The sequence below is a fragment of the Anas platyrhynchos genome, chromosome 10, assembly GCF_047663525.1.
Source record: "Anas platyrhynchos isolate ZD024472 breed Pekin duck chromosome 10, IASCAAS_PekinDuck_T2T, whole genome shotgun sequence".
Classification (NCBI taxonomy): Eukaryota; Metazoa; Chordata; class Aves; order Anseriformes; family Anatidae; genus Anas; species Anas platyrhynchos.
In genome coordinates this window covers 15,388,311-15,413,746 of record NC_092596.1, presented here as the reverse complement: position 1 = coordinate 15,413,746, position 25,436 = coordinate 15,388,311, and the positions used below count along the sequence as shown (strand labels likewise).

The following is a 25,436-nucleotide window of genomic DNA, read 5'->3' as shown; positions in this document are numbered from 1 at the left end:
TAAAAAAATAAAATAAATAAATAAATTGCTCCATAAATGACAAGCCCATATAACCACAGAAGTTTGTCATGCCTCCAGACCTCACACTATGTCTCACCTCTGCCTCCATCAGCTTGGTGATGTTGGACTGTTTCCCAATGTAGTATTCAATGCCATCCAGAGCACCCTCCAGGGTGGCACCTCGTACCAGTAAGATGAGCAGGATGACATAGGGGAAGAGTGCAGTAAAGTAGACAACCTACAGAAAGAAGGGTGGGGAGGCACATTAGCGGTGAGGGGATACACAGCCCTCTGTGCATGAGGAATAATGAGCGTTTAGGCTAAGAGCTACTGGTACAAACAAAGAACAGATCATTAGGGAAGTGAGGCCGAAGGTGAACACACATGTCAAACACTAATCATCTGGCTTAGCCAGTTCTGGAACTTCATTCCAGCAGAAAGCCCAAGCCACATATCCACTTCTCAGATACCACTTGATCAGTTTCAGAAATGTTTTCTGACATGATTTACTGCAGTAGCAAGGCCTGAACTCAACTACCCCAGCTGCCTCTTGCTAGGCAGTGTTTCTACCAAATGAGAGCTTGGAAACAGTCTAAATTAGGTTATCAGGATGGAATTATCTCCTGTTGAGACTGAAAAAGAAAACCATGCTGGAAGCTTTTCTTTTTACTGGAAACAAAGATTTTAAGCTCTCCCAGACACCGATCTTTTTTGTTGTTTGTCTATTCAACTTCTAGCGTGATGGGATCCAGGCCAGCAGCAGGGCCCAGCAGTGCTATTAAGATGCAGGTTATGTTCAACAATACTATTGTTTCTCTAATCTTGGTTTCAGCATTACACAGCCAGATAATTGACACAATATTTCTGATTACATCAAGCCATAGCACTACACCATCATATGATGGGTCATCATTTTTGAAGTCCTCCTTCACATATATTTGCCCACAATGACAAATTCTCTCCACAATTTATCTTTTCCCAGTTCCTTCCCAACTAGATTGTTCTGATTCTTAACTTATTTCTCAAAGAGTCTTACCTTAATACAACAACAGAACTGACAGTTAGAAGAGCCATTTGCTGAGAACCCAAGGAATGTGAGTGTAAGAAGAGCATTGTGCCAGAAAAAAAAACAAGACTGGGTAAACACAGGTATTCCAGAGGTAATCCAGTACCAAGAGCAAGGGTAGAAAGCTTGGAATAGAAAAGGAGAACAGAGGGAGATATTAGAATGAACAACAGCAAACAAGTAGTGAGGAATCACAGCAGAGAGGAAAAAAATGAAATTCAGCCTTCCTGAAATCTGGAGAACTCACTCACCTACTCCCAGGAAAACCCAGGCAGCCAGGGGAGCTCAGCAGAACTAGAGTTTGAAAAGTGACATTTGTGGGGACCTGACCCCTAAAGTCTGCTTGAAATCTTGAATGTAAACAAGATTTCACAACCAAGTAGGAAACTGTACCTGCATATCTGTTTGCAGGACTTGACCTGTATTGTCCAAACATCTTAGCTAGTCTGTAGGTGCAAATTATTGGGTGTTACCAGGGCAGGCAGGTGTGTGCAGTCACATGCACATATCCATCACAACAGGCCAAGCAACTGCCAGAACTCAGCCTGTTTCACGTTTGCGTGACAGCACGAACTCTGAATACATGGCCCTGGTGGAACCAGGAGAGCACTGCTTTAAGTAACTGCTGTGCAATCAGCACCTTACTCATATTTTATGTAACAGTTATGAAGCCAAGGAGCAGAAACAACTTCTAATTCAGAGACCAACAGAGGGTAGTGGGTTAGGATTGCATCCTGCCTTGTGCTAGCCTCCCTCGTGTCCAACTGACACTAGAAGTGCTGCGGGGCAGGATCAGGCAAGAAGTCTGCTGTCTGCTTTCCCTAAATTACCTTTCCAGAAGATTTTATTCCTTTAAACAATGCAGCTGCAACAATCATCCAAGATAGGAGGAGGCAGAGGGCCAGGTACCACACGATGTTACCAGTCTCGTCCAGCCCACTTGAGCGCTGAAGAGCCACTTTACTGAAAGCACAAAATACTGCAATGAGAACAGAGTGACAGCAGAACACACTCCCCTTTGGCCCCTTCCTAAAGGAAAATGTGCTGCTTTCTGAATATATTATAAGACCCTGCAGACATTTTCATGAGTGTGCAGCTGTAACTGCATGGAGTTGAAAAATAAAATATTCAACTGCATGTTTTTCACTTTTAATTTCCGCCAGCCCTCAGTTCTCCATATGTCTTCCATCATGACTACCACAGCCTTTCAAGTTAACTATAAAACTCTATTGGCAGAAGAAGAGCCTGTGAGAAGAATCAGTTCCCAGACAAATAAAAATCATGTGGCTAAAGAAATGGAGATTTCACATTAGGCCCAGGTTGTTAAGGTGAATATATTTTACACAATAATTCCTTAAGAACAATATATATATACACACACACACACACATATATATATATATATATATATATATATATATATTAGGACTCAAGAGAAGTGGAATTCTTTAGCTGGATTATTTTTCTGTTTGCTACAGGTTGACTCTTTTGCTTCCATATATGTAATTTTGAGTGCCCAGCCTCACCAATGAGAATTTAAATTCTGTCTGCACAGATTTACATGCCCACACTCCTGACTAGTTTATGTCTTACTTACTTCCAGTACTGCTCACTAGGAAATTGCACTGGTTTATAGTTTATGGTGTCATTGATACACGTGAGATTGTTGCTTGTGATGAATGAGTAGTTTGCATGAATGATTTCTCCATCTAAGGTTGCATTGCAGTCACTTACTAAAAGGAAAAATGAAAAAGGGACTATTAACAGGCAGTGGTAAAAAAAAAAAATGCCAGCCTACTATACTAAGTATGCTTTCTCAAGTTATAGCTTCAGTTTTTCTACTAAAGTAACAACATTTAGAAATAAATTTGAACTACTACTTGCAGCTGTGACTTCATTACTCTGAATGTAAATCTAAACACCAGAAACCTGGTGTGCTCAGCTCCCTCTTTCACTTTTTGTAGAGTACTTGCAAAAGGCTGAACTGAAGATAGTTAAGATCTGAGCCTTAGTTATATTATGAAAACCTTTGTCCCAAACCAGGCTTTCATGCTGTTTATCCTCTAGCAGCTTGACATTATTATAGTAGATGACTTCTAAAGAACTTTAAACATTTTCACTACTGTCATTGTTTTTTGTTGTGATTATTTTTGTTTTGTTGTTTGTCAGTCTGCTTTGGGGGGGAGGGGGTGCTAGAACATAAAACAAACGTGATCTGCTCTCAGTATTGAAGAGCAGCACTGTATCAGCACTTAGTGTGACAGTCTGATTGAAGAATACTTGAGAACAACACCTTCAGTTGTGTTTTGTATTGCTCCAGCACTTTGAAATTTTAGATTAAAACATGTTTGTTCTACTCATAAGAAGGAATCAATTTTTTTTGTTAAATAAAACATCTTAACTTCATTTTATGAAACCTATGAATCTTATGAGATGTTAGTAAATATGCAGTTAAGAGAGTTACAATTAGATTAGCATTTTAAACAATATAATCCATCATGATCCTGTCCCTGTTATTTTAATAATCTCAGAGGTTACATGGCAATACATTTCCAAATGGGCTAATAATTAATAATTATCTCACCAACTTGACCTTTTGCCTTAAACTGGTCTAACACGGAAATTGGTGAGGTAAATGTTTGGCACTACATGGACTGCCAAATATCAAAAACAATAGCATGGAGATATGCTCTAAACATAGAATAAATTGCAAAACCAATGCCTTGTTAGTGCTTGGGATTACCATAGCCACAGGAGAGGCATGAAAGTACCCCCAATAAAAGAATAAAAAAAGTATAAGAAAAAGTAAGAATAAGAAGAGTAAGAATACTTTTGTTTCACGTAAGGGAGGTATTTACTTTGCCATGAAGCCCAATGAAATGGGAAAGCAGTATTTCTTCCAGTATGTACAATCCCCAGAAACATTAGTGCTTAAAAGAGGAAAAAAAAGGCAACTAGCAAGGAAAGTCCACCCCAGCTCTCTGTAGATTTCCTAAGTACCCAAAGCTGGTAAAAGGGAAGCAGACAAGCTTTAGGCTTGTGTGTTTAGAGACAAAATCCAGGAACAACTGTTTCACGCCATCTTGCTCCTGTAATTTCTCCCAGAAAACAGCACGAAGTACTATTTTTCAAAAGAGTAATATTAAGATATATTTGTTAAGTTGCGTACTTAGGCGTGTTTTGCTGCAGAACTCATCTGCCCATGAAAAGCAATCCGACCATGGTAGCACTTTTTGAAATGAGGCAAATAAGTAGTAGAGTGCATAAGCAATGATAACGTTGTAGTAGATCGCCACAAATGTTGAGATGATGACCATCGTGACGCCCACTCCTAAGAAAGAGAAAAAACATTTGTCTTAATTACTCTAAACTTGGGTTGAAAAATTGAACAGTCTTCAGCTGGATTTTAAAAAGTTACTTGGGAAAAAAATTACTTTTAATAATTGCGAACCATGAAGAGGTAAAACCATAAAATGAGAGGTATGACCAACTCAGAGGTGGTTTTCAAACAGAGTTTGAATGAGACACATAGAAAAACTGGAACAGTTGTTAAGTCCAAGTCCAAAGGAGAAATTCAATATTTTTGTTCTCTCCCAGTTCAGTGGGAAGCTTTGATTGCTTAGTGCTTAGTAAAATAAACTATACAAAAACTAGGACTGATCAAGATATTTTATAGATCTTTGTGTAATGATTAATTTTGCCAGTGAATGAGAAACAACACAGCTATCTCTGCCAATAATACTGTTATCCTCCTTTGTTAAAATTAACATTGTCCTGAAAGTTTGGGACAATCTGCTAAACAGGTCTTAATTGTTTTAGAGTGTATATTTAAATTTATATCTTCACAGATACGTAAAGCATTAGCTATGTTTATAGACTTTTTCTTTGAAGATAAGTCACTATTCTTCTCGAAAATGGTCGTTTGTGCTGCAGAATGGAGACTGGCAAAAGGAATAAGTATTTAGCCAACCAGCTAGATTATAATACCTTTTGTTTCTGTAGAGAAGGTGGCAGGTAAATTTCTTATTTTATCAGAAAAAAACTTCCTTGTTCCTACATTAATTTCCCTGATAGATAAAGAGGACAAACAAGACCAATTACATAGTCCTTTACACCCATCAGTTCAAGTCTGGGATGAATATAATTGAGCAAAGCATGCAGTCAGTTGCTTCCAAACGCGTGCCTTCATATCAAATTCAAACTCTCACAGAGATATGCAAATTACTACTACAGAATATCATTTCTTTTATCACAAGAGGCACCTCACCTTATAAAGCTGAGGTCTAACCTATTTTATCATAACAACAGATGAATCCCAATGCAGTGACGTGAATGAATGCACAAACAGTGGTGCATAAAACAATCAACCCTGTTTTCCTGTACCAGCTCCAGTAGCCAAACACAGAATTAGCAAATCAGCATGAAATTGCCTTGCAAGGTATTTAGGAACAGCAGTAAAGTTAAGTTCCGAAAAATGATTTGCAATCTCTTACATACAGGGCTAAGTATTTTACTGGGGTTTTCCCTCACACAGCAAGCTCTGTAACTTTCCTCTCTCTGGACAGCTGCAGATAGCCTGACAGGCTGCATGACACCAAGGCAATCACAGATAAAGCCTCTCATAATTAACAACTTCATGGAAAATCATTAACCCACATTTATTTATTAATTCACTAGTAAGAAAGATATATATCCAAGAATGTAACACTAACCTTGTAATGGTAGGAATATTCTCCACACACACACACACACACAAAAAGACTCTTATAGTTAATAGATGTGGATTAATAATCATTAATCCATGATTATTAATCATTAAGTGGTCCATGGAATTGTTTATTAATAAAATGAGAAATAACTATAAGAAATTTTAACAATACCAACCTTGAAACAATGGTAATATTCTCCAGACAGAAATTGGCCCTAGACTGGCAAACTGCCCCAGGGAACATTCCATGAAAAATAAAGGCAAGCCAGCTAATGCCAACATCAGCGTATATGGGATTAGAAAAGCACCTGAAGGAAGAACAGGAAAAACACACACACGTAAAACAATGAATATTTCAGTAGTCATCACAGTTGTAGTACATTTTATACTCCCACTTTTCCCTACTCCCTGCCTCAAATAACCCACCAATTTTGTCTGTTTTGTTTTTTGAAGAATATAGATTTATGAACTCTTCTGTAAGACTAAATAGTATCTATGATGAAGGGACACATTACCAGAAGAACAAATGATTTGCATGGTATTATTTATCTTATAGAATTAAAAGCAGTTTACAGGAACTATTGAAGACCCTGTTCTCATAGAAACAGGAGCACTGCTCAGCTGTAGGCTCCATTGGCTTTGTCTGCTTTCTATTTCATCTTCTGGCTTTTAACTTAAAGAGGAACAGAATCATCTCTTCATGTACTTAACTGTGAGTTGCAGCTGCACTGTTAGAGTAGCTACTGGATGTCAAAGCATGAAAATTATTTTATACAGTTGGCTGACTCCTGTGTCAAACAGGATCTCAGCATGGCTTTTGTGTGAGTCCATCTTAAAGTGCACATTAACCTGATATCAATGAGAACCCTGTTCCGTGAAAGGGATTGGCACTGCTTTTGTGTGTGTGCAAAAGATAGGGAAAGTGAGAGTTCAGCTTTCCTAAACATGACCTGATATCCACACATGTGAGTGAACTGAAATTCATCCTCTTTGCTATCAAACATAAAAGCAATCAAGGACTCAGTACTACAAGGAATTGCAAATACCTGCTGTAACTTAAGGATGTAAATGCCCCCTCTGAATTAGCTGGGGCAAAGAAGGATACAAGAAATAGCACAGATATGCTCCAAATGCTAAGCTTTCTGCTGCAGCAGATACAACGCCACACAGTAGATGGGATAATGTAATGGCTTGTTTTGTTTTCACAATTTTCTTCAACAACTGTAACTAACAACTGGGCCAATAACTCAAACCAACAAAGTTTCTGTACCAAGAATCCCATCTTGTGTTTCACATGCAGCTGAAAGCACTGTGTTGCATTCAGAAACCAGAATTGACTTTAAATGACTGTTAGGCAGAGTAAATAAATATATACAGGTAAGTTTTCTACAGTTACTTGGCATTTACATTCTCTTTAATTAAGGGCGATTGCCTGGCAGGTAGATAAAGCCCTGGGATCATAGGTGGGGAATGCAGAGCCTCCATTTAGCTTTGCCACTAGTTTTTATCATGTTAGCAGGTAAAGGTTCTCTCTGCCTCATATTTCTCAAGTATCTGGTGGGGATAGTTATCAAGCTCAGATTAATTATTCCAGCTTAGTTTGCGTGCTGGACACAACAAAGGTTGAGAGAGAATTCAATTGCTCTCCACAGACATATCAGAAGGTTAACACTGAGGAGGGAGAATGGCTATTTAGGTTAACAGAGGATATTGACACATTGACGGAAAGGTGCAAGCCTGTCACAAGTAAATCATTAGAGCTCTGGAATACTCAGATGGAAGTTTGCAGTTAAAACTAAGTATTTCCCTCCTCAGGTGGTACCCAAAGAACACGGAGATGCTTCTTCCTCCTCTTGCTTTTCCTATCAGTGGGCATTATGCCATTTCCCAAGGAGATGCTCACATCCTGCTTTGACAAAACACACCCAGCCTCAGGGCTTGCCTTCATCGCTCTCAGAGCGCCCACCCAAAATGGCCATTCAATACAGTTACCTCCACCATTCTGGTAGGTGAGATAGGGAAAACGCCAGACGTTGCCCAGGCCCACAGCATAGCCCACCATGGAGAGCAGGTAGTCAGCTTTGTTCGACCAGTTGCCACGTTCCAAGTTCTCATCGCTGTCACTGGCATGGGCATCTTTTTCACTTGACAAACTGAAGTCCTTGGAAGAGAAGAAGAAGGATGACTCAGGATCACTCACCCCTGATGTGAGCAGGGCTGTCATATCCTCACTCATCTGTCTGCCACAGCACCTGGGCATCACTGAGCAGGGCAGCTACATAGGGAAGGCAGAGCCAGGCAGGTTGCCAGTCCAACTGGTCCCTGGCCAGACAGCATTAGAGAGTGTTGTCCCAGAGAGCCCAAAGAATCTTCAGGGACAGTCTCTCCCTACTCCTACCTCAGCCCCTGTGGGGGCACCACCTCCAGGGGACACCCCCCCTACTGTGCCCCAGTACATGCTGAGGTGCACCCCTACCTGTACAGGTGTTGACCCCAGCTCATCCCCCTTTACTTACATGTCTGAGTCCCCTTATATTCTTGTACCTGCCTGAAGATGCTCTAATGCCTGTCAAGATGCAACCATACCTCACCTGTCCAGCACTTCCATAGCTGCCCAGGTACACATACCCTTCCAGCCCAAGTGCCCCACACCCACATGGGATACCTTCATACCCTGCCAGCTTAGGTTCACCCGTACCTGTCCTCCCACACCTGCCCAGGTGCTCTCATACCTGCCCAGATGTTTCTGTATCTCACCTGCCCTTCTGCTTTCATACCTGCTCGAATTCCCCCACCTGCCCTGTGCCTCCCCCATCCCCACCTTCTTCTTCTTCCCGCAAGAGAGGAAGCCCGGCAGGTTGAGCATCCCCATCGCTGCCGCTGCCGCTGACCGCTCCGCTCTGCCCGCGCCGCCTGGCTCCCGGCCCTTTATCGGAGCCGCCTCCCGCCCGCCGCCCGCCCCCCTGCCGGGAACCGCGGCCTCGGGGCTGCCCCGCGGTCCGGGCGGGGCCACCGGCGAAGCGGCGCCTCCCGCTCCTGGGGCGCTGCTCAAGGCATCCCCTCGCCACCCGCCGCAGTCCGTGCCCACTTCCCCTCCGCACACCAACCGCGCGCCCACATCCTCGGGAACACCCACCTGCCTAAGCCTGCCCCAGTCTTCTGCCCACTTCCCCTCCTAACTACCCCCTGCCCTTCCCAGCCTTGCCCCAGACCCACTTCCCTCATCGTACACCTTCTTCCTTCTCTGCCCGTATCTTGCTTCCACCTACAGAGCTGCCAACTCCCCCCGATACACACATGCCTAAGTGCTGCACACCTGCCAGAACAAGCGACCCCATGCTCATGCCCTGCCTCTCACTGCAGGGCTGCTGCCCAGCCACCTCACCTAAGTCCATGCCATACCAGCAGCCCCCTGCTCAAGAGTTACCCCTCTTTCATATCCATTTCCCACACATTTCTGCCTCCTATTGCTTCTCTCTCTTCTCCGTCCTGGAGTCTAAGCAAAGAAACACATGAAAGCAAAGGGCACAAGGGGGTTAAGCAAGATGGAGATTTCAGTTTCTAAACACACCTTCCATGCACAGGACAGGCACAGAAAGGGCAGGTCATAAAAGCAAAGCCAGCCTCCAGAGGAGGAATTTAACAAGCATGACAACTTTAATAACTTTTCTGAAGACCTCCCCTGCTTCACCCACCCAAGTGGCATTCACTAGGCATGCCCTAAGGATACAGAGGAATACATTGACCAAAGAATACCAGGTGTGCATGGGTGAGGGGATGCAGGTTGACTAGCTGCTTAAATGCATCTTCAGCTGCTCTTTTCTAAGACTCTTAGATCCACACTCTGACCACCATTCACTGTTGGTCCTCAGTTAGTGAGATTTCTTGTTGAAGAAAGCACTACCATGGCTCAGTCTAGCCATGAATAAGAGCTGTATCAGGAGTGAGAAGTGTGGAATATAATTCCTTTGAATTTTAGTAAGGTCAAATCAGATTTTTACTTAAAAAAATAAAATAAAAAGCACCCTGTGCAGCAGGTTCTGTAGAAGACTTCTATTTTAGCCACAAGATGGATGCTAGAATACTATATCTTTTGAACAAAAAGCAAGCACAAGTCTAGTGTGCTGGCATGATAGTCTGGAAATTAAAAACAAATGAATCAACAAAATGTTCTTGACAGGTTGCCCATGAATTGTGGATTCAAACAGTCAAGCCACAAAATGCCAAGCTTCACACCAGTTCTCAACAAAACAACACAGAATTTACATACCCTGAGGACAAACCAAGAAATCAAGCAAGATCCTTCCAAAGCCAATTTGATTTAAACAAACTAAAATAACCTTTCTGGCAATCCTGATTTGAGTTAGGAATATGGGATATATAAAATGAGATAGCATGACTTTGGTTTGGATTCTGGTATCTGTGGATCACTAACTCCCCAGGTAGAAAAGAAAATGTTCCTGTAAGCAATGCTGGGCCTGACAAAAGCACTGAGCTCTCTTCCAAACTCATGAATCAGAACTGGTTATCAGCTTGTTTAGAAACAAAATGAGATGAAAAACAACCTGTTAGCCACAGCCTCTCCCTCCTTATTAGGATTAAGTGCATGTTGTAATGTTGCGGAGTCATCAACTGTGGCATTTTCTCTGTGTAACTCAAGATGACTAAAAGTAAAACTATACTGCAGGTATCACTCCTGGGATGCATTCAGTTTCTAACCATATGAATGTTTATTTCTAATACATTTTTATATTTAAAGGGAGAAATAAAAATCACAGAACAGTCAACATTCCAGGGGTGATCAGTGGAGAGATGAGCATAGTTAAAGGGGAGAATTGTGCCTGAAGCAGAGCTTTATTTTCCCTGTGTGTTAGATATGCAGCTGAATAGCACGGTAGTTTGATCTGCATTTACTAGAGGTTGAAACCATCAAGCTTGAGCCCTGAAGGCTGCTTCCTTACAGCTAGCATAGCCACCCCCACCCACCAAGCACCCTGTGAGCCACTTATCATTGGAATGCCTCAACTAGAAATACAGAGATAACAGCCTGGCTTTGGCAAAGATGAGATATCTCATCTCCTTCCCAGCAGCGTATCAGGTACCTAAGTCACCTTTTACCTTGGAAAATCACTCCTGAATTATTATGAACTCAACTTATTGAGAATTCTGTTAATCTAACTTTAAATAAATATATATATATATCGTTAATAACCTTGATGTGCTGACAATACAGCAAACAATCCTGGCAGTTCCTAGGGAGTAGAGAGATCCCCCATGTTTTCCATTCAGTTGCACCAGTGATTGTATCGCACGTTGGACATGGCCTCTAGCTAACACATCACAGCTCTGACAGTGAAGTAGATGTGTTTGGTATGCTTATTTAAGAACAAGATGATTAAACTCTGTTTCTTAATTAATATCTTCCATGATAGCAATGCTTACTAGCATTGGCTCCTGGCGTACACATTCAAAACTGACTCAGTAGAAAAAAACAATGCTAGGGAATTCACCATTCCTATTGCCAATGAGCAGATGCTAAAGACCAGAAAACCCACTCTGAACAGGAGCAGTGGTTTTAGAATAGCAATAATCCTTGCACTGAAGCACTAAAGGAAAGCTACTGATATGTGTACTAGACAGGCAATCCTCTCTAGGATAAAGTGATCCAGAGAGGAACAAGAGTGAATGCTGCAAGAAAACCTGAAAATTCACCGACAAATGCAGTCCAAACATGGGACTTAGCTGTACACATTTCCTACAGTGTTAACAGTGATACCAAGGAGCACACTGTCCCAGGGGATACAGTTGCTGTTGAGAAGGAATATATACAGTGATTGGCCATTAGGCATTGGTCCATGCAATTACTGTATAGAGGTGGCAAGACTGCAGGCATCTATAGTCCTGGAAAAATGGTCATGAATCTTGAAGTAAGTCTCCTCCTATGCAGAAAACATCAAGCAGCTGCACGTGTGTGGGAAACTTAGAAATCTCTGTAGAGTTGCTTCATATCTTTTAACATGTTTGTAGCCAGGCTGTATTACTCATCCTTTTGGTATTTGCATGTGCATTGGACATGGTGAATTTATCGCCAACAAGCCAAAGAACCTGTATATCTGTTGCTTTAATAAACTGCACTGCTCATTAATCTAGCTGTGGAAGTTCTCACTGAATGCAACCAAACTCTTTTAGGTATGGCCATGGTAGTGTAGTTCATGGAACTCAACTAGATTGAGGGTGTATTACGTTTTTTGTGCATCCATAATTGTGATAGTTCAGTACACTGAACACAACCAGACTTATAATGACTATTTGGGTATCACTCCCACTTAATTTAAGCTTTAAAGCAACGATATGAAAGTGTCCACCTGTGGGATGTGGTGGTGAGGCACTGGAATAGGTTGCCCAGAGAAGCTGTTCCCATGCCTGGGGAACATATATGTATATATTTATATTTATTTATATAAAGCGCCTATCACATATTGATAAACACTCTTTGGAACCCATGCCTGGAGGTGTTCAAGGACCTAAATGGCCTTTAAAGTCACTTTCAACCCAAGCCATTCTGAGACTCTGTGAAATGCAAATCATGGATATTCTATGAAAATGTCTGCCCTAGCTGAGAGTCCAAAATAAGCAAGAGACCAAATGCAGGAACAATTGCCAGTATTCTGCAAAGCTAACAGGCAAATACATCAATAGTACACAAAAGTGCTATGTGAAAAACTGTCAGTCTGGTCCAGCTGCCTCCAAGCTAACACATTTTATCTGTAGAAATTAACTTTTGGTATACCTGTAAATTCAGTTACAAGGCATTCACCCCATGGAATACAGTGTGGTGTCATGAACCTGCTTTACACCTAGGAAAAATAAGGTATGTGCCAACATGCATTAGATGGTCATGACAAGGATGCTGGTACCTTCCCACAAAGCCAAAAATCTGAGTGATGGACTGCATATCTGTATTTGCTGGCTGACAGAAACAGCTTCCTCATGCTTCTTTTATTCCAGCATCATTGCAGCAGCTTCTCCACAGCTGCAGACAAACATTAGGTAACCAGATGGCAGTAACATATGCAACAAGATTACAAAAAAATAAATAAATAAAAATAAGTTGATCTTCAGGATCTGAGGAAGATGTCACATCTAAACCATATAACCATCTCTCACCAGCACATAATTACTGTAATCCAGACCTCCGCAGCCACATGGTAATCTAGATGAGAAGAGAAAGAAAGCCAGAAAGGACTACTATAAACTGACAGACAAGGTAAAACAGATTTAGGCAGTTGGCTCCTGCAGTAACAGATATTATCTATTCCTACAGAGGTGAACAAAATTAAGCCCTACAATTCTTATTTAAACTAATACTTTTTGTTTAAGAAAGTATCACCCTTGTTAAAAGACCAAGAGATGGTGATCTTAGTGGTCAACTGAACTGCAGATGATCTGGAAGAACCTTTACCGCTAAATTAAAAAAAAATCAAAAAGTCAATCAATGGTCAAGTAACCAACAAAACCAAGACAGTGTTCTCCATCAGGTGAGAAATGTATTATTTCACTGTGTGCCAGATGTAAGCAAACTGGGATTATACCTGGAAGGAATGTACATCAACAATTGCACAGAAGACAAGACACAGAGATGATGATAGTATTAATGAGGGCACAGGCCTCATTCAAGAGATGAAACCCATTGTTTTTCTGAAGTAGCCATCTGCAGCTGCAGAGAGGTACTTGCAGAAGCAGGCTGTCGGGGATTGTAACAGAACACAAAGAGAGTGGAAAATAATTATTTAAGAGTCTTCTGGCCAATACTCGCTTGCCTAATCCTAATGGCCTCCATCCAACATTTTGTGTGAGTCAGACAACTGAAACAGAGCAGCATATTCTGCTTCCATCCCTGTTGATCCCTTCAGGGTGAGGGGTTAGATTTTGTTCATGGGAATGGGAGATGTTCTTCTATACATCCTTCTTCCTGGATCTGTTTTGTTTGTTTGTGTGTTTGTTGTCCTTCTTTATGGCTTTGTGCCTTTTTTTTTTCTTTTTTTAAACCACAGCTGGAAGTTTTTGGTTGGTTGGTTGGTTTTTGCCTCTACTGTTCAATAGGTCATTAGGAAGCTAACTTCTACTCAGTTTGGATCTCACAGCCAAAAGCTCATTTTCATTTAAAATCTCCTGGTATGGAAGTTCTAAGAATATTTGATTCATAAACTTAAAAAGGGGGTATTGAAAGTTTTCAATAATATCAAAATAATTCTATTCACTAATATAATATTAAATGTTGATAAAGAGCCTAGACTAAGAAATTAGAGGAAATAAAATGGAGATTAGAAACAAAAAATGAAAACTGAAATTAAGTAATCTGTTTTAACTTTGAATCATTTGAGGATTTTTCCATCAAGATTTGTAGCAAAATTGACATCATTTCGTGAAATATTTTTATTTTGTGGGAGTAGCATTGTCTTAAGAGAAATTTCAACAATATTTTTAAAGAGACTTATATTCTATTCTGCATTATGTAATCATATTAAAGATCAGTATTGACCAAATTACAAAGATTGCTCCTTGATCAGATTTTTCCTCAATCTTAACACTTCTGGATTCATCTCAGAGGTGAGAAGTACAGCAAGGTCACTTCTGCTGAACTATTTCCCTCTGTCTGCTATCATACTCCAAATGGCAGCTGAAAGTCAACTCTTCTATCTCCTTATAACAGAGATGCTGGAAAAGTGCCATAAATGCAAAATGTATAGCCCTTCTAAGTCACACTACTAGGAGAATCCCTTTTATTATTTTTGAAGGCAGAGGCTTGAAACTATATGGAAAGCAAATTTGCCTTCAGGTATTTTTAGCAGGGTGCAACCTACAATTAGTAAAATATACACTAATAAATGTAGTGATTGTGATGTTTTACACATGCATGTGGGAAAAAAAATATATATAAGGCAGAAAAACTCTCAAATATAGCGGCAAAACTGAAAGACTGTACTAAGGATCTTTTACTAAACAGATTCAGGAAAAGGACTTCATCCTCCCAGCTACTCAAAAGGGAGTAGCAAGTCTCCATCCTCTGAATTATTCAAGGTGTTTTCAAGACTATTTGAAAGACTGTCAGCTTTTTATCTACAGTAGTTGGTCTACGCATTAGAAGTCACAGTCCCTGACACCTTATTGATTTGGCACATATTACTAAAGTTGTCACATGTGAATATCATACTTCTAAAACATGGAGCCCCAACTAGATTAAGTTACAAAACAATCAAAAAAAAAAAAAAAAAAAAAAAAAAGGGAGACTAGGGTGTTCAAGGTAGGATTAAATAGAGGTTATGTGTTTATATCAACTACATAAACCTCTGAAAAATGACAGCAAAAATACTGACTTGCTTTAAAGTCACTTCAGTGCAGAGAACAGCTGCACTTGCAGACCAGGACTGTTAATTTCCCCAGTTCTGCCGCTAGATATATGTCCCAGAGCCTCTTATCTTTCCATAGACAAATGAGCCTGGTGCCGAACTAGCATCTAGGTCTGTCTGAGATCTCCCAGGCCAGCCCCTACCTGCCCCTTCCCTGCCCATCCTGTAGGCATGCTCCAAACACATGCAGCTTGTCTTTGAGTAACTGAAACACTGTGTAATGCAAAACCTTGGGTGAGTATCATTAAAGTCATAACAACAGATATAACTAACAGAGGGAAGAAACAAAGTACAGGAGAACAAAAACCTGGGAGGGTGCCATAATCAGAACTTAATGATTAGGGAGTGCATAGGTGTCAGAATAATGACTTACCTCTTGGGAAACATTCCAGAGGTGTGACCAGTAGAAACTAGGGAGTCATTTTTAATTGAGTAAAATAAAGCCTATGAATGAGAACAATACTAGTTTTCAAATATGCTGAACCAAATACATCACTCTCGTGAACAGTTTTATTTTCAATTTTTTACTGAAATACCAGTATCAAGTGCTGATATTTCAGCAAAGCCAGACAGTTATACACAAACAGCTTTTCACAGAAGATAACATAAATCCATATTCTTGAGAAACTTCTACCTAACAGTAAGGCTTTGAGGTATAGGCTTTGACTACCATAAAGCAAAAAGAAAAGCTTTCAACTCTGTCCACCATTCATTCATGTAATTTTGCATAGTAAAATACAGTACTGTTATGTGATCTCTAAGGGAATTATCCTTGGAATTGTTTTCCTTCACAATAGAAGCCAGTCTGTTAGCCATAAAAATTTCCTAAAAATTTAGGAAGGAAAATGCCTCCACCAATGCTTTCCTTTGTGGGGTATCTATTTCTGCAGATTATAGATACTCTCAGAAATGGCTCATCAAATCAGTGGAACTTCTCATGTAGGCAAAAGCAACCTCACGTTAAGTAATAACACCATAAAACCACATGTTAAAACAACACAATTCTAAATATAAAAGGAAAAGAAGACAGGATTTACACATTAACAACCATTGCAATATACAATGTATGATACTTCCCCAAACAAAGTTATAGGGACACTATAACAACAATTACTTAACTAAATGCTTTTATTATTATTATTATTATGTACAGAAAGGTGAATCACACAGTACATGACAGAGTACAGTCCCTGATATCTAAGTGTGGGTGTACATCTGAAAGGAATTTCTCCGGATACCATTTCCTACTAATTATGCAGTGTAAAATCCATCTTTCCTTGCAGTTTGACTCATTTACACCTCATTTCAACATTTCAGTGTCCATAACGTGTGTGGGATCAGAGCTTCAGATGGAACAAACAGAGCTTTATGTCTTCCTCTATGTAAGGGTAATTTAAAAATTGATCATTAATGTGCAGAATATAAAATTTTATGTTTAGCTGTTGTAGTTTGAGGAACTAGATTAATCCCAGGCCACTCCTGCAGTACAGATTTTTCAAGATAGTGGTTCATTTAAAGCCATTCCAGCAGAAGACATGAGCCATTCTAGTAAAAGACACCAACCAGCACTCTTTCCAGATATGTTTGTTATGCTGTCAGCAAACATCCAGTTTTGGGAAGACATGGCAGTCTTATTTATACAAGATTTTGTGTATCGGAGGCAGTCTCATAAGGTATAACTTAGTTACATGAAAATTTGCTTTCAGTTCTGGAATGAGAGCTTTTTTTTTTTTTTTTTTTTTTTTTTTTTTTCATGTGTGTGGGGTGGGGGGGATTGTTTGATTGTTTTGTTTTTTTTTTTTTTTTTGCTTGTGTGTTTGTGAAACAGGTTGCCCAGACGTTGTGGAGTCTCCTCCTCTGGAAACATTCAAAACCCACCTGGACACGTTCCTGTGTGACCTGATCAAGGTAAACACCTTGCTCTGGCAGGGGGATTGGACTAGATGATCTTTCAAGGTCCCTTCCAATCCCTAACATTCTGTGATTCTGTGTTTTGTTGTTCGGCTTTTTGCTGTTGCTGTTTGTTTTGTTTTGTTTTGTTTTCCCCAGAATATGAGCTTTCGTGTTGGAGTGTAATTCCAAAGAGAATGAATGGTTCAGCATGTAATTTGGTCACTTCTAGTCTGATACACATGCATGGAAGTAAAGCAAGACATTACCTGAATCTTCTTAGAATGGAAGTCATGGTTTCCTTCTTTACCAAGACACTGAAGAAATGCCCCAGGTACCTATGCAGCATAATATGACACTAATACTAAACTAGACAATGGTATTAGAAGGGTCAACACATGAATCCTTCTAGCAAGGCTTTCTCTTTCATATGTTTCACTGCTTCTCATTTCTTGTCTCTTTGCTCCTATATAGTGTTGCTTTACAGGCTAAATTACACAGTTTTGTGTCCAAACTTGTTTAACTAGTATCCTTCCTTGGAAGAATGGGGGCAGGGGAGAAGAGGAAACACTGTAGGTAGAGTGTGAGAGATGATGTGGGTTTCATTTACCCATTTGCTTAACTGATGGGAAGACAGTCGTGTTTTTCATTTACATTCAAATGACGTGCACTTGGGGCTTAATCTTGTGCGTCAGTAACTGGCTGAGATGCTAAACTAGATGCTTCAATTTATTAACTTCAGGAAGTTTACAAAGAGTTTGATGGCGTTGTGAAACATTTTCCTGTCACTGACTAAAAGACTATTGATTATACCAGTTCAATCAAAAATTCTGATAAACTTATTTTATTGTGTCCTAATAAATTAGGCTTTTCAGGTTTCATTGGCTCACTTAGCAAAGAATATGCTTCCTCTGTGGGCATGCATTGGTTGTTAAAGCAGATGTGGATGAGAGAAAACTGAATCCTAGAGTAGAGTTCAATCTGTCACATTGGCATACGGATTTACCACTATGCGGGTAGGTGTTTATATAAATATTTAGAACTGGTTCTTCCTTGTGTGCCTAAATCAAGGCCAGATAACATATCCAATAGTTTGAATATTTCAAGCAATATATGTAATGACATACACATGTGCTTTAGTCCTTTCACTTAGAAAGATAAAGATTGCAAACACAAGAATGCTATCGCCACGTGGCACTCTGAGCAAGGTCAGGTGTTTCAAAGGCACACTAAGGTCACAAACAGTAAAATATACTGCAAATAGATAACTTGGTATCTTTGCTCCAAGATATTATGGATATTTACCAGCTTGGCGCTTGTATCTTCCTTACAAAAAGAAACTATCAAACATTGCTATTACAGACTCAGAGCAAGAAGAAGGACAAAAAATTATAGACTTCTTAGAGTGCTTATAATGGATACTCTGAAAGGGTTTATCCGAATAATTTTATTTAATATGATAGGTTACTGCAGTGTCCGAAGACCCAAAGCAGGAGTCTTGGGAAGGATAGATCTGGGTCCCGCTGTGTACAGTAGTGTCATCCTATATTCTCCTTAAAATTATCAAACCTCAAAATGATCAAACCTCAGTTTAGCCCATTGTTTTCGCCCTGTTATTCCAAGTAGAGCACTGTTCCAAAACACTCAAAGGTGAAGACACCTCTGAAGATCTAACATACATTTTAGCAATTGCTGTTGTGCTTAATTAGCTTTCTTTTCCTTCTTTGTTATCCCCAGCCCATGTATTTCCTCTAGTCTTTCCTTTCACCCTATTGAGACCTATCATATCTTCTGTCACTCTTTGATATTCCTAAGATAAATAAACCAAATTCTTAAGAGTCACACCTCAGTTCCTCTGGTAATTCTGGCATCCCTTCTCTGCACCTCCTCCAGTCTGAATTAGGCTTCTTTGAACGTGGGTAAGCACAGGCAGAGACAAAGAGAGGGGAGGACAAGTATGCAGCCTTTGAGGACAATCTAAGCATCATGTTTACATGAGAGCCCAAAGAGATGAGGCACATTCTCCAGCCATTTGAAAAGCTGTTGATCTCAGCACGGTGATAAAGCAGAGCCAGCAAGTCTAAAGTTTTGTCACCTTAATATATTTATTTATTAAGGAGATTCTTTGGTTAATGTTTGAAGGTAGTTTCCCAGAGGAGACAAAACAAACTAAATTGTATTTGCAGAAGATTAAGTCATATTAGTTAGTTTTATAGTAAGAAGAGTCTAGGAGGAAGTCACTGGAGATGGGAAACTTTTGTGTAAACAACAACAAATTCATTAGAAGTACAAAAGAATTCTAAAATACAGCATAGAGCTTGAGCATTCCTCATCCCTCCCCCCACCAAAAACAAACAAACAAAAAGCTAAAACATATAAACCTTTTTGAAATTTTTGATATTTTTCTTTTCAAAACATTTTTAAATTGTTATCACCACCTGCTTTTTTTTTTTTTTTTTTTCTTTCAATTTATCCTGAGCATTTGTATTACTCCAGCCACAGAACTAAGAAATATATTGTTTAAGATCACAGAATAACTTGAACTGGAAGGTACCTCTAGTCCAGCCTCCTGCCTCTGAGGAGAATGGACTCTCCTCCCCAGGAAACAGAACATGATAAAATAATACTGAGATACTTTTTCATGAGATGTTATTGAAATCCTTGGCTTTCTGCATTTTTAAAATGCTGTGCTAATGCTGTGCTAAGGAGAAATTCAGTCAGATGACAATTTTATGAGGCACAGGACATATCTAGAGCTAGCAAGGTGGTTACAGGAAGGGACAAGTTTTCTGGATTTATACAGGTCATCGCATCAACCCTTCCTCATCAAAATCAGGGTCTTATCTGGTGTAAAACTGTAAATAATGTTACAAAGATACAACTGTTAGTTCATTTTGATTCCAAGACCTAGAAGAAAGAATAGGTCTTCTTCCCAAACTACCCCACTCACCACCTGAAAAATCCCTTAGCAAGACAAGCACTCAAATATTTCTCATGCAATTTCTGTTCCTTCTATAATAATAACAAAAGGTTATTATTATTTCTCCTCTCCTCTCCTCTCCTCTCCTCTCCTCTCCTCTCCTCTCCTCTCCTCTCCTCTCCTCTCCTCTCCTCTCCTCTCCTCTCCTCTCCTCTCCTCTCCTCTCCTCTCCTCTCCTCTCCTCTCCTCTCCTCTCCTCTCCTCTCCTCTCCTCTCCTCTCCTCTCCTCTCCTCTCCTCTCCTCTCCTCTCCTCTCCTCTCCTCTCCTCTCCTCTCCTCTCCTCTCCTCTCCTCTCCTCTCCTCTCCTCTCCTCCTCAGTAGGATATCAGATATCATTGTGATATCTGATTTATATGCAGTCCTCCAGGACAATTATTGTTCTGTTGGGCACAATGTGGTTCAATTCTTCTAACCACCTCATTAGAGTCTAAACTATTGCTTAAACTCAGAGGAAGAGATGTAACTACTGAGAAAGTCTTCATGTACTATGTTAGCTTAACCTGTGCCTTTCCCACATGCTGGAATGCATTTCTGAGGCACTGCTGGCTGAACCTGTACATGTATCTGTATTCAGCTTCGTTAGGTGATTCTGAAACTACTGACAGCTGGAAGTTGATATGAAATGATGTAGGAATTAAATCCATTCCTTTCTTTGCTGAGTGACTAATCAGCTACTGACTAAGCCCAGAGAGGTCCTTGGCCAGATGAACCTTTATTAGAATCATAGAATAACCCAAGCTGGGAGGGACCCACAAGGATCATCAAGCCCAATTCCTGACTCCACACAGGTCTACCTAAAAATTCAGACCATGTGACAGAGAGCATAGTCCAAATGCTTCTTAAACTACAACAGGCTTGGTGCCGTGACTACATCTCTGGGGAGGCTGTTCCAGTGTGCAACAACCCTCGCAGTGAAGAACCTCTTCCTGATATCCAGCCTGAACCGTCCCTGTCACAGCTTTACTCCATTCCCTCGGGCCCTGTTACACTAATTTTTGTATGAAGATCATATAAAACATTGCTCTGTGTTACTGGAACACTCATTCATTTACTGCCATTTACTTACAGATGATATGACTGGACCTTTGAGAATAGAAATGCTTTTCTTCACATAGGGAAGAAATAAAACAGAAAACTGCAAATCCTTTCACAATGCACACCCTGTATATGTTTCTTCAATGTTCCTTTTTGCCAGAATTCCTGCTGTTTCAAGGTCTCTAAATGCAGGATTGTGTAGTCTGATCCAAATGGAAAACAAAAGGATGCAAGTAAATGAAGTGAACATCTACAGTTGCAATATCATTGTACTACTGGAGAGGATGGAGATACAGGCTGTAGTGATAACTCAGATGTTGCTTATCTATCCCTTCTGTTGAGACTGATTTTTCCTTTGAGAGCTAGCCAAGAGAAATAGGTTATTCTGGTCTCAGACTGAAACAAGCCAGTCGGATATATCCCATCTTAATATTGTTACAACAAACATTTCTACAGAAAGTCCTGAGATCAAATTTAATGAATACTAGTAGCAATACAAGTAAGATTCCTGAAAAAAGAGAGATTCAGAAAAATGCTCGGTGATTAAAAAACAATACCAAATCAAAAGCCTTTTGGAGATGAGAGAAACAAACAGTAGTGTAATAGAAAATTAAGATTCTAAAACTATAAAATCATTTAAAGTTATGGGAAAAACAAACAAACAAACAAACAAAAAACACTACAAGGCTTTGACATCCATAGAGAAGCAATTAAATGGAAACAGGCAGATAAAAGGTACAAATTTTTCTGAAGCCTGGAGACAGAGCTTGGATATAGTATAGCACTTCACAAGCTCAGCTGGAGGAAAGCATCATATAGGTCATCTCTTCATGTCCATGAAATGCAAATTTTTGCCAGATTAATGCCAGGAATATATAATATATTCTGGAAAAAAAAATCCTCCTACTTTTTTTTTTTTTTTTTTTTTTTTTTTTTTTCTACTGAGATTGCATTTGAGAGGATATTGGAAGCTGAAGACTTGACAGAGCCATGAAAATTTGAAGTCACAGCAACTATTAGCTCCAGATACACCTTTGTCTGTATCCCATGCGTAGGCAATATGGCAGGTCTTCCACATAAACAACAGTCTGGTGATGATGCTGTGACCCCACAATAATGAAACAATAAAGCTCCATGATATCATCCAAACAGTTGCAGTTGTCCCTCTGCAACTGTTTATGAGTCAATCTCCTGTATCCTCGCTGGATTTAAATATATTTCAAAAGCTCTTTTGTGAGACTGCAATATGAAATTTCTCACTTTTATTGAAATCTGCCAGCCTCTAATATTGTTGACCACACCTATTTTGTGTCATAAATGAAGGAGAATTTATAGATGCAGTAGATAAGGTGTGCTTTTGTTTGTGTGTGTTAGCTATTTCCCTTTCTTTCTTCAGTCCATTCCTTGTGCATCTATCCTGGTTTCTTCCAGTTTGGACTGATTGATATGTAACCCAGACACCATTTAACCAACATACACAATACCTGAGCCATATACAATCACAACAGAAATTCCAGTTTCACAGCAGGATGGTGAGAAAGAGACAAAGTTCATGCTTAATTGTGGAAGGAAGATAACAAGTGTAACTTGTTTGCTTGACTAACACTACCTTAATTCTCCACCCCTTTAATGGGATGCCAAGCTTAGCTTGTGTACATGCAAAGCTGAAATGAACACGAGGCTTGGAGCCTATGTCAGTCACACTGGTCACACTCAAGATGACCTCTAAGCCATTTATATAAATACCTACTTCTTCCTCTTCCAGAAGCTTTTCTTCTTGTCTTTTTTTCTCCTGGTAGCCTTGGACTTTTCCCTCTCTCCAACCTTTACAACCAAAACTCCACTTCATACAGCAGCTAAGTACAGCCATTTCTGTTTGTCACGCCTTGCACTGACAGGAGGCTTCATGCAAATTACCCATTGTCACCCACATCCACACCTCCTTGTGCCAAGGCTGCAAGAGAAGTCTCAAGGCTTGGCACAGCACCCTTCACCCTTGTACCTCCCTCTTACCTTTTTATCCTGACATTGTTGAATTTAATGATGGCATTTAAGAATTTGCACTTGTTTTTGTCTGTTTGTTCTCCCAGATGTTTCAGTTTTTCAGGAAGACAATACTTCTCATAGCTCTTTGCTATGAAAATTCCTTCTTTTCTTTGAGGCATGGTGCAAACATGGCTGTCCAAAGATAGCAGACTCCCTCTTCAGCAATGTGTTAGGGCAGATATTCTGCCAGACTACGTCCAGGGAAATTCAGTGCTTACATAATGATAACCTCTTCTTCTAGAGCAGTGCCTCTTGGCCAGGACAGGCACAGGTGTTATGCCTATATGTACCTTGGTGGTTACCCCTGGGCAAGGAGAGTGGCTGGGTGCCCATGGCTGGGCAAGCAGAATGTCCTCGGGGTGTGATGCTGGTTGCTAGGAGCTGCAGCATGACTATTCCATCCCCTGTCAGTGCCTTAACCATGACAATTATTTTCTGTAGAGGGATTACTCGTGTTTACTGGTGCTAAGGAAATCAAGCTGATTTAACAGTACTGAAACACAACAGGTTGGTTTTCCTGATGATGGGACCAGTCTTTCTCCTTGACCAAGTTTTCAAAATTCAGTGATAACTTGGAGAACTCTTTCCTGGACATCTGACTCGGAGTATATTGTATTAAGTGTGGGTTAAGTGTGCCCTCTTCCAGAGAAGGGCAACTGGTCAAGTGCTGGCAATGGTGTCTCTTTGCTCTAGCAAGTGGCTTTTTCACTGGTATTTGAGAATAAGGCAGCTTATTAAATAGCAACATTTCAGTAGTAGAAATTTATTCTTTCTGTCTCTCTCCAGCTCTTTTTATGTCAAAACACATGGATAAAAACAGAGGTAAAGTCTCACTCAAAAAATAAAACTTTTGTTAAAATAACTTTTTTTTTTCTTCTTTCTTTTTAGAGGAAAGATACAGATAGCAATTTTGGCCAAAGTTAGTAATCAAAGGACATACATAAACTTTGCATGAAAACGTGATTATTTAATTCTTGTATTCGTTCGAAATGAAAAAAAATATAATACATTTAGTTATCTTAGTATTTTATTTTCTGTCATTATAGCTGCTTTGTACATCCTCTTCCTTAGTTTCTCTTTTTAAAAAGCTCAAAAAATAATAATAAAAAAAATGCATGTCTGGTATGTTTTCTGTGGCTTAAACTAGATCAGAAAGGAAATGTCAGACTTGTTCTAATTCTTTGTTAAACTACACCATCATCTGTCAGGTGCAATGCCTAACAGATGGAGCAGCTCTTCTCTTTTTTTATTTGCAGTGACATTCACATCAAAGGATTTCTGTATGAACAAAGAGAACAGCAGGCCAGGTGGGGAATCAGAATCCAAAAGGCTACTTTGCCTCCCAAATGGGATGCAGTAGGTTATTATGGTAGTTGCCAAAACAGTTAAATTATTTTTTATATATATATAAAATATATATGTTTATATATTTTATATATATTTTCACAGAAACTACTACATGGAACCTATGAAGCCTTGCTAATTGTTTTTAAGGTTGCATTTACTTCCTGCCATATAAGCCATACCTTTTAGGATGTAAACTGGAAGGCTAATTTATTTATTTATTTATTTATTTATTTATTTATTTATTTATTTATTTATTTATTTTTCCCCCCAGTTATATTCCTGACACTGCCAGCAAGTCTTGAACACATGAAAACTTAAAGGCCTCCACTCCTGTGAGTCCACTCTGAGCTAAATGATTGTATTTTTCCAAAGTTGTGGTTTTGTTTGGTCACATCAGGCCTTAACCCTGCTGAGAACTCTGTGTTCTCAGGTGGGAGGAGATGGCATCCGACATCCCAGACACACTCCTGGCCCTTGCTCCACCGTGCATGTCCTCTGAAACTCAATACAGCTTCCAGCATTCCTGTTGTCCCTCCATCAATGGTCATCACCCCCACAGACACCATGGAGTTAAAATACTCAGAAATGAAGCAAATGAAGAGGGATGCTATATTAGAAACAGCAACTTCAGTGTGCCACCCAGATCTCTAGCTTGCCAACCCACTGAACAAAAGATAACCCCCACAGGAAGGTATTAAATGTGTGCAGTGCATCTCCTGCTGAGTCCCTGCTTTGTTTTTTTCCCCACTCAGTTTCTCAGTCACACACTGTGCTGTGAGACTCTGACAGGTGAAAATGTGGGAGGCTCTAAAACCTGACTTGGAGCTGTGTAAAGAGGTAACTCCCAGATACTATCAATTGTTTGGCTATGTTTTTGTTTTCTGGCTGATTTGTTTGAAAGGTGTGAAGGTTTTTTAAACTTTCCTTAATGTTACTTCCATTGAGGAAGGCAG

General features: G+C 39.9%; 1 protein-coding gene across 3 annotated transcripts in view; it reads right to left on the bottom strand.

Annotated features, from left to right (window-relative positions):
* SLC6A14 (solute carrier family 6 member 14) overlaps positions 1 to 23,126 on the bottom strand; it is a 29,431-nt gene extending 6,305 nt beyond the window's left edge. Inside the window, exons 1-7 of one of the 3 annotated variants that reach the window (XM_072042957.1) lie at positions 23,104 to 23,126; positions 7,767 to 7,935; positions 5,951 to 6,082; positions 4,236 to 4,397; positions 2,664 to 2,799; positions 1,897 to 2,029; positions 98 to 238 (exon numbers count right to left, since the gene is read on the bottom strand). In XM_072042957.1, the coding sequence (XP_071899058.1) occupies positions 98 to 238; positions 1,897 to 2,029; positions 2,664 to 2,799; positions 4,236 to 4,397; positions 5,951 to 6,082; positions 7,767 to 7,836 (774 nt within the window). In that variant the 5' untranslated portion in view covers positions 7,837 to 7,935; positions 23,104 to 23,126. Of the gene's footprint in view, positions 1 to 97; positions 239 to 1,896; positions 2,030 to 2,663; positions 2,800 to 4,235; positions 4,398 to 5,950; positions 6,083 to 7,766; positions 7,936 to 8,595; positions 8,742 to 22,840; positions 22,992 to 23,103 lie in introns of those variants that run through there. The other 2 variants (XM_072042956.1, XM_027465203.3) reach the window with 2 other exon arrangements.
* Between the last annotated feature and the right edge of the window lie 2,310 nt (positions 23,127 to 25,436).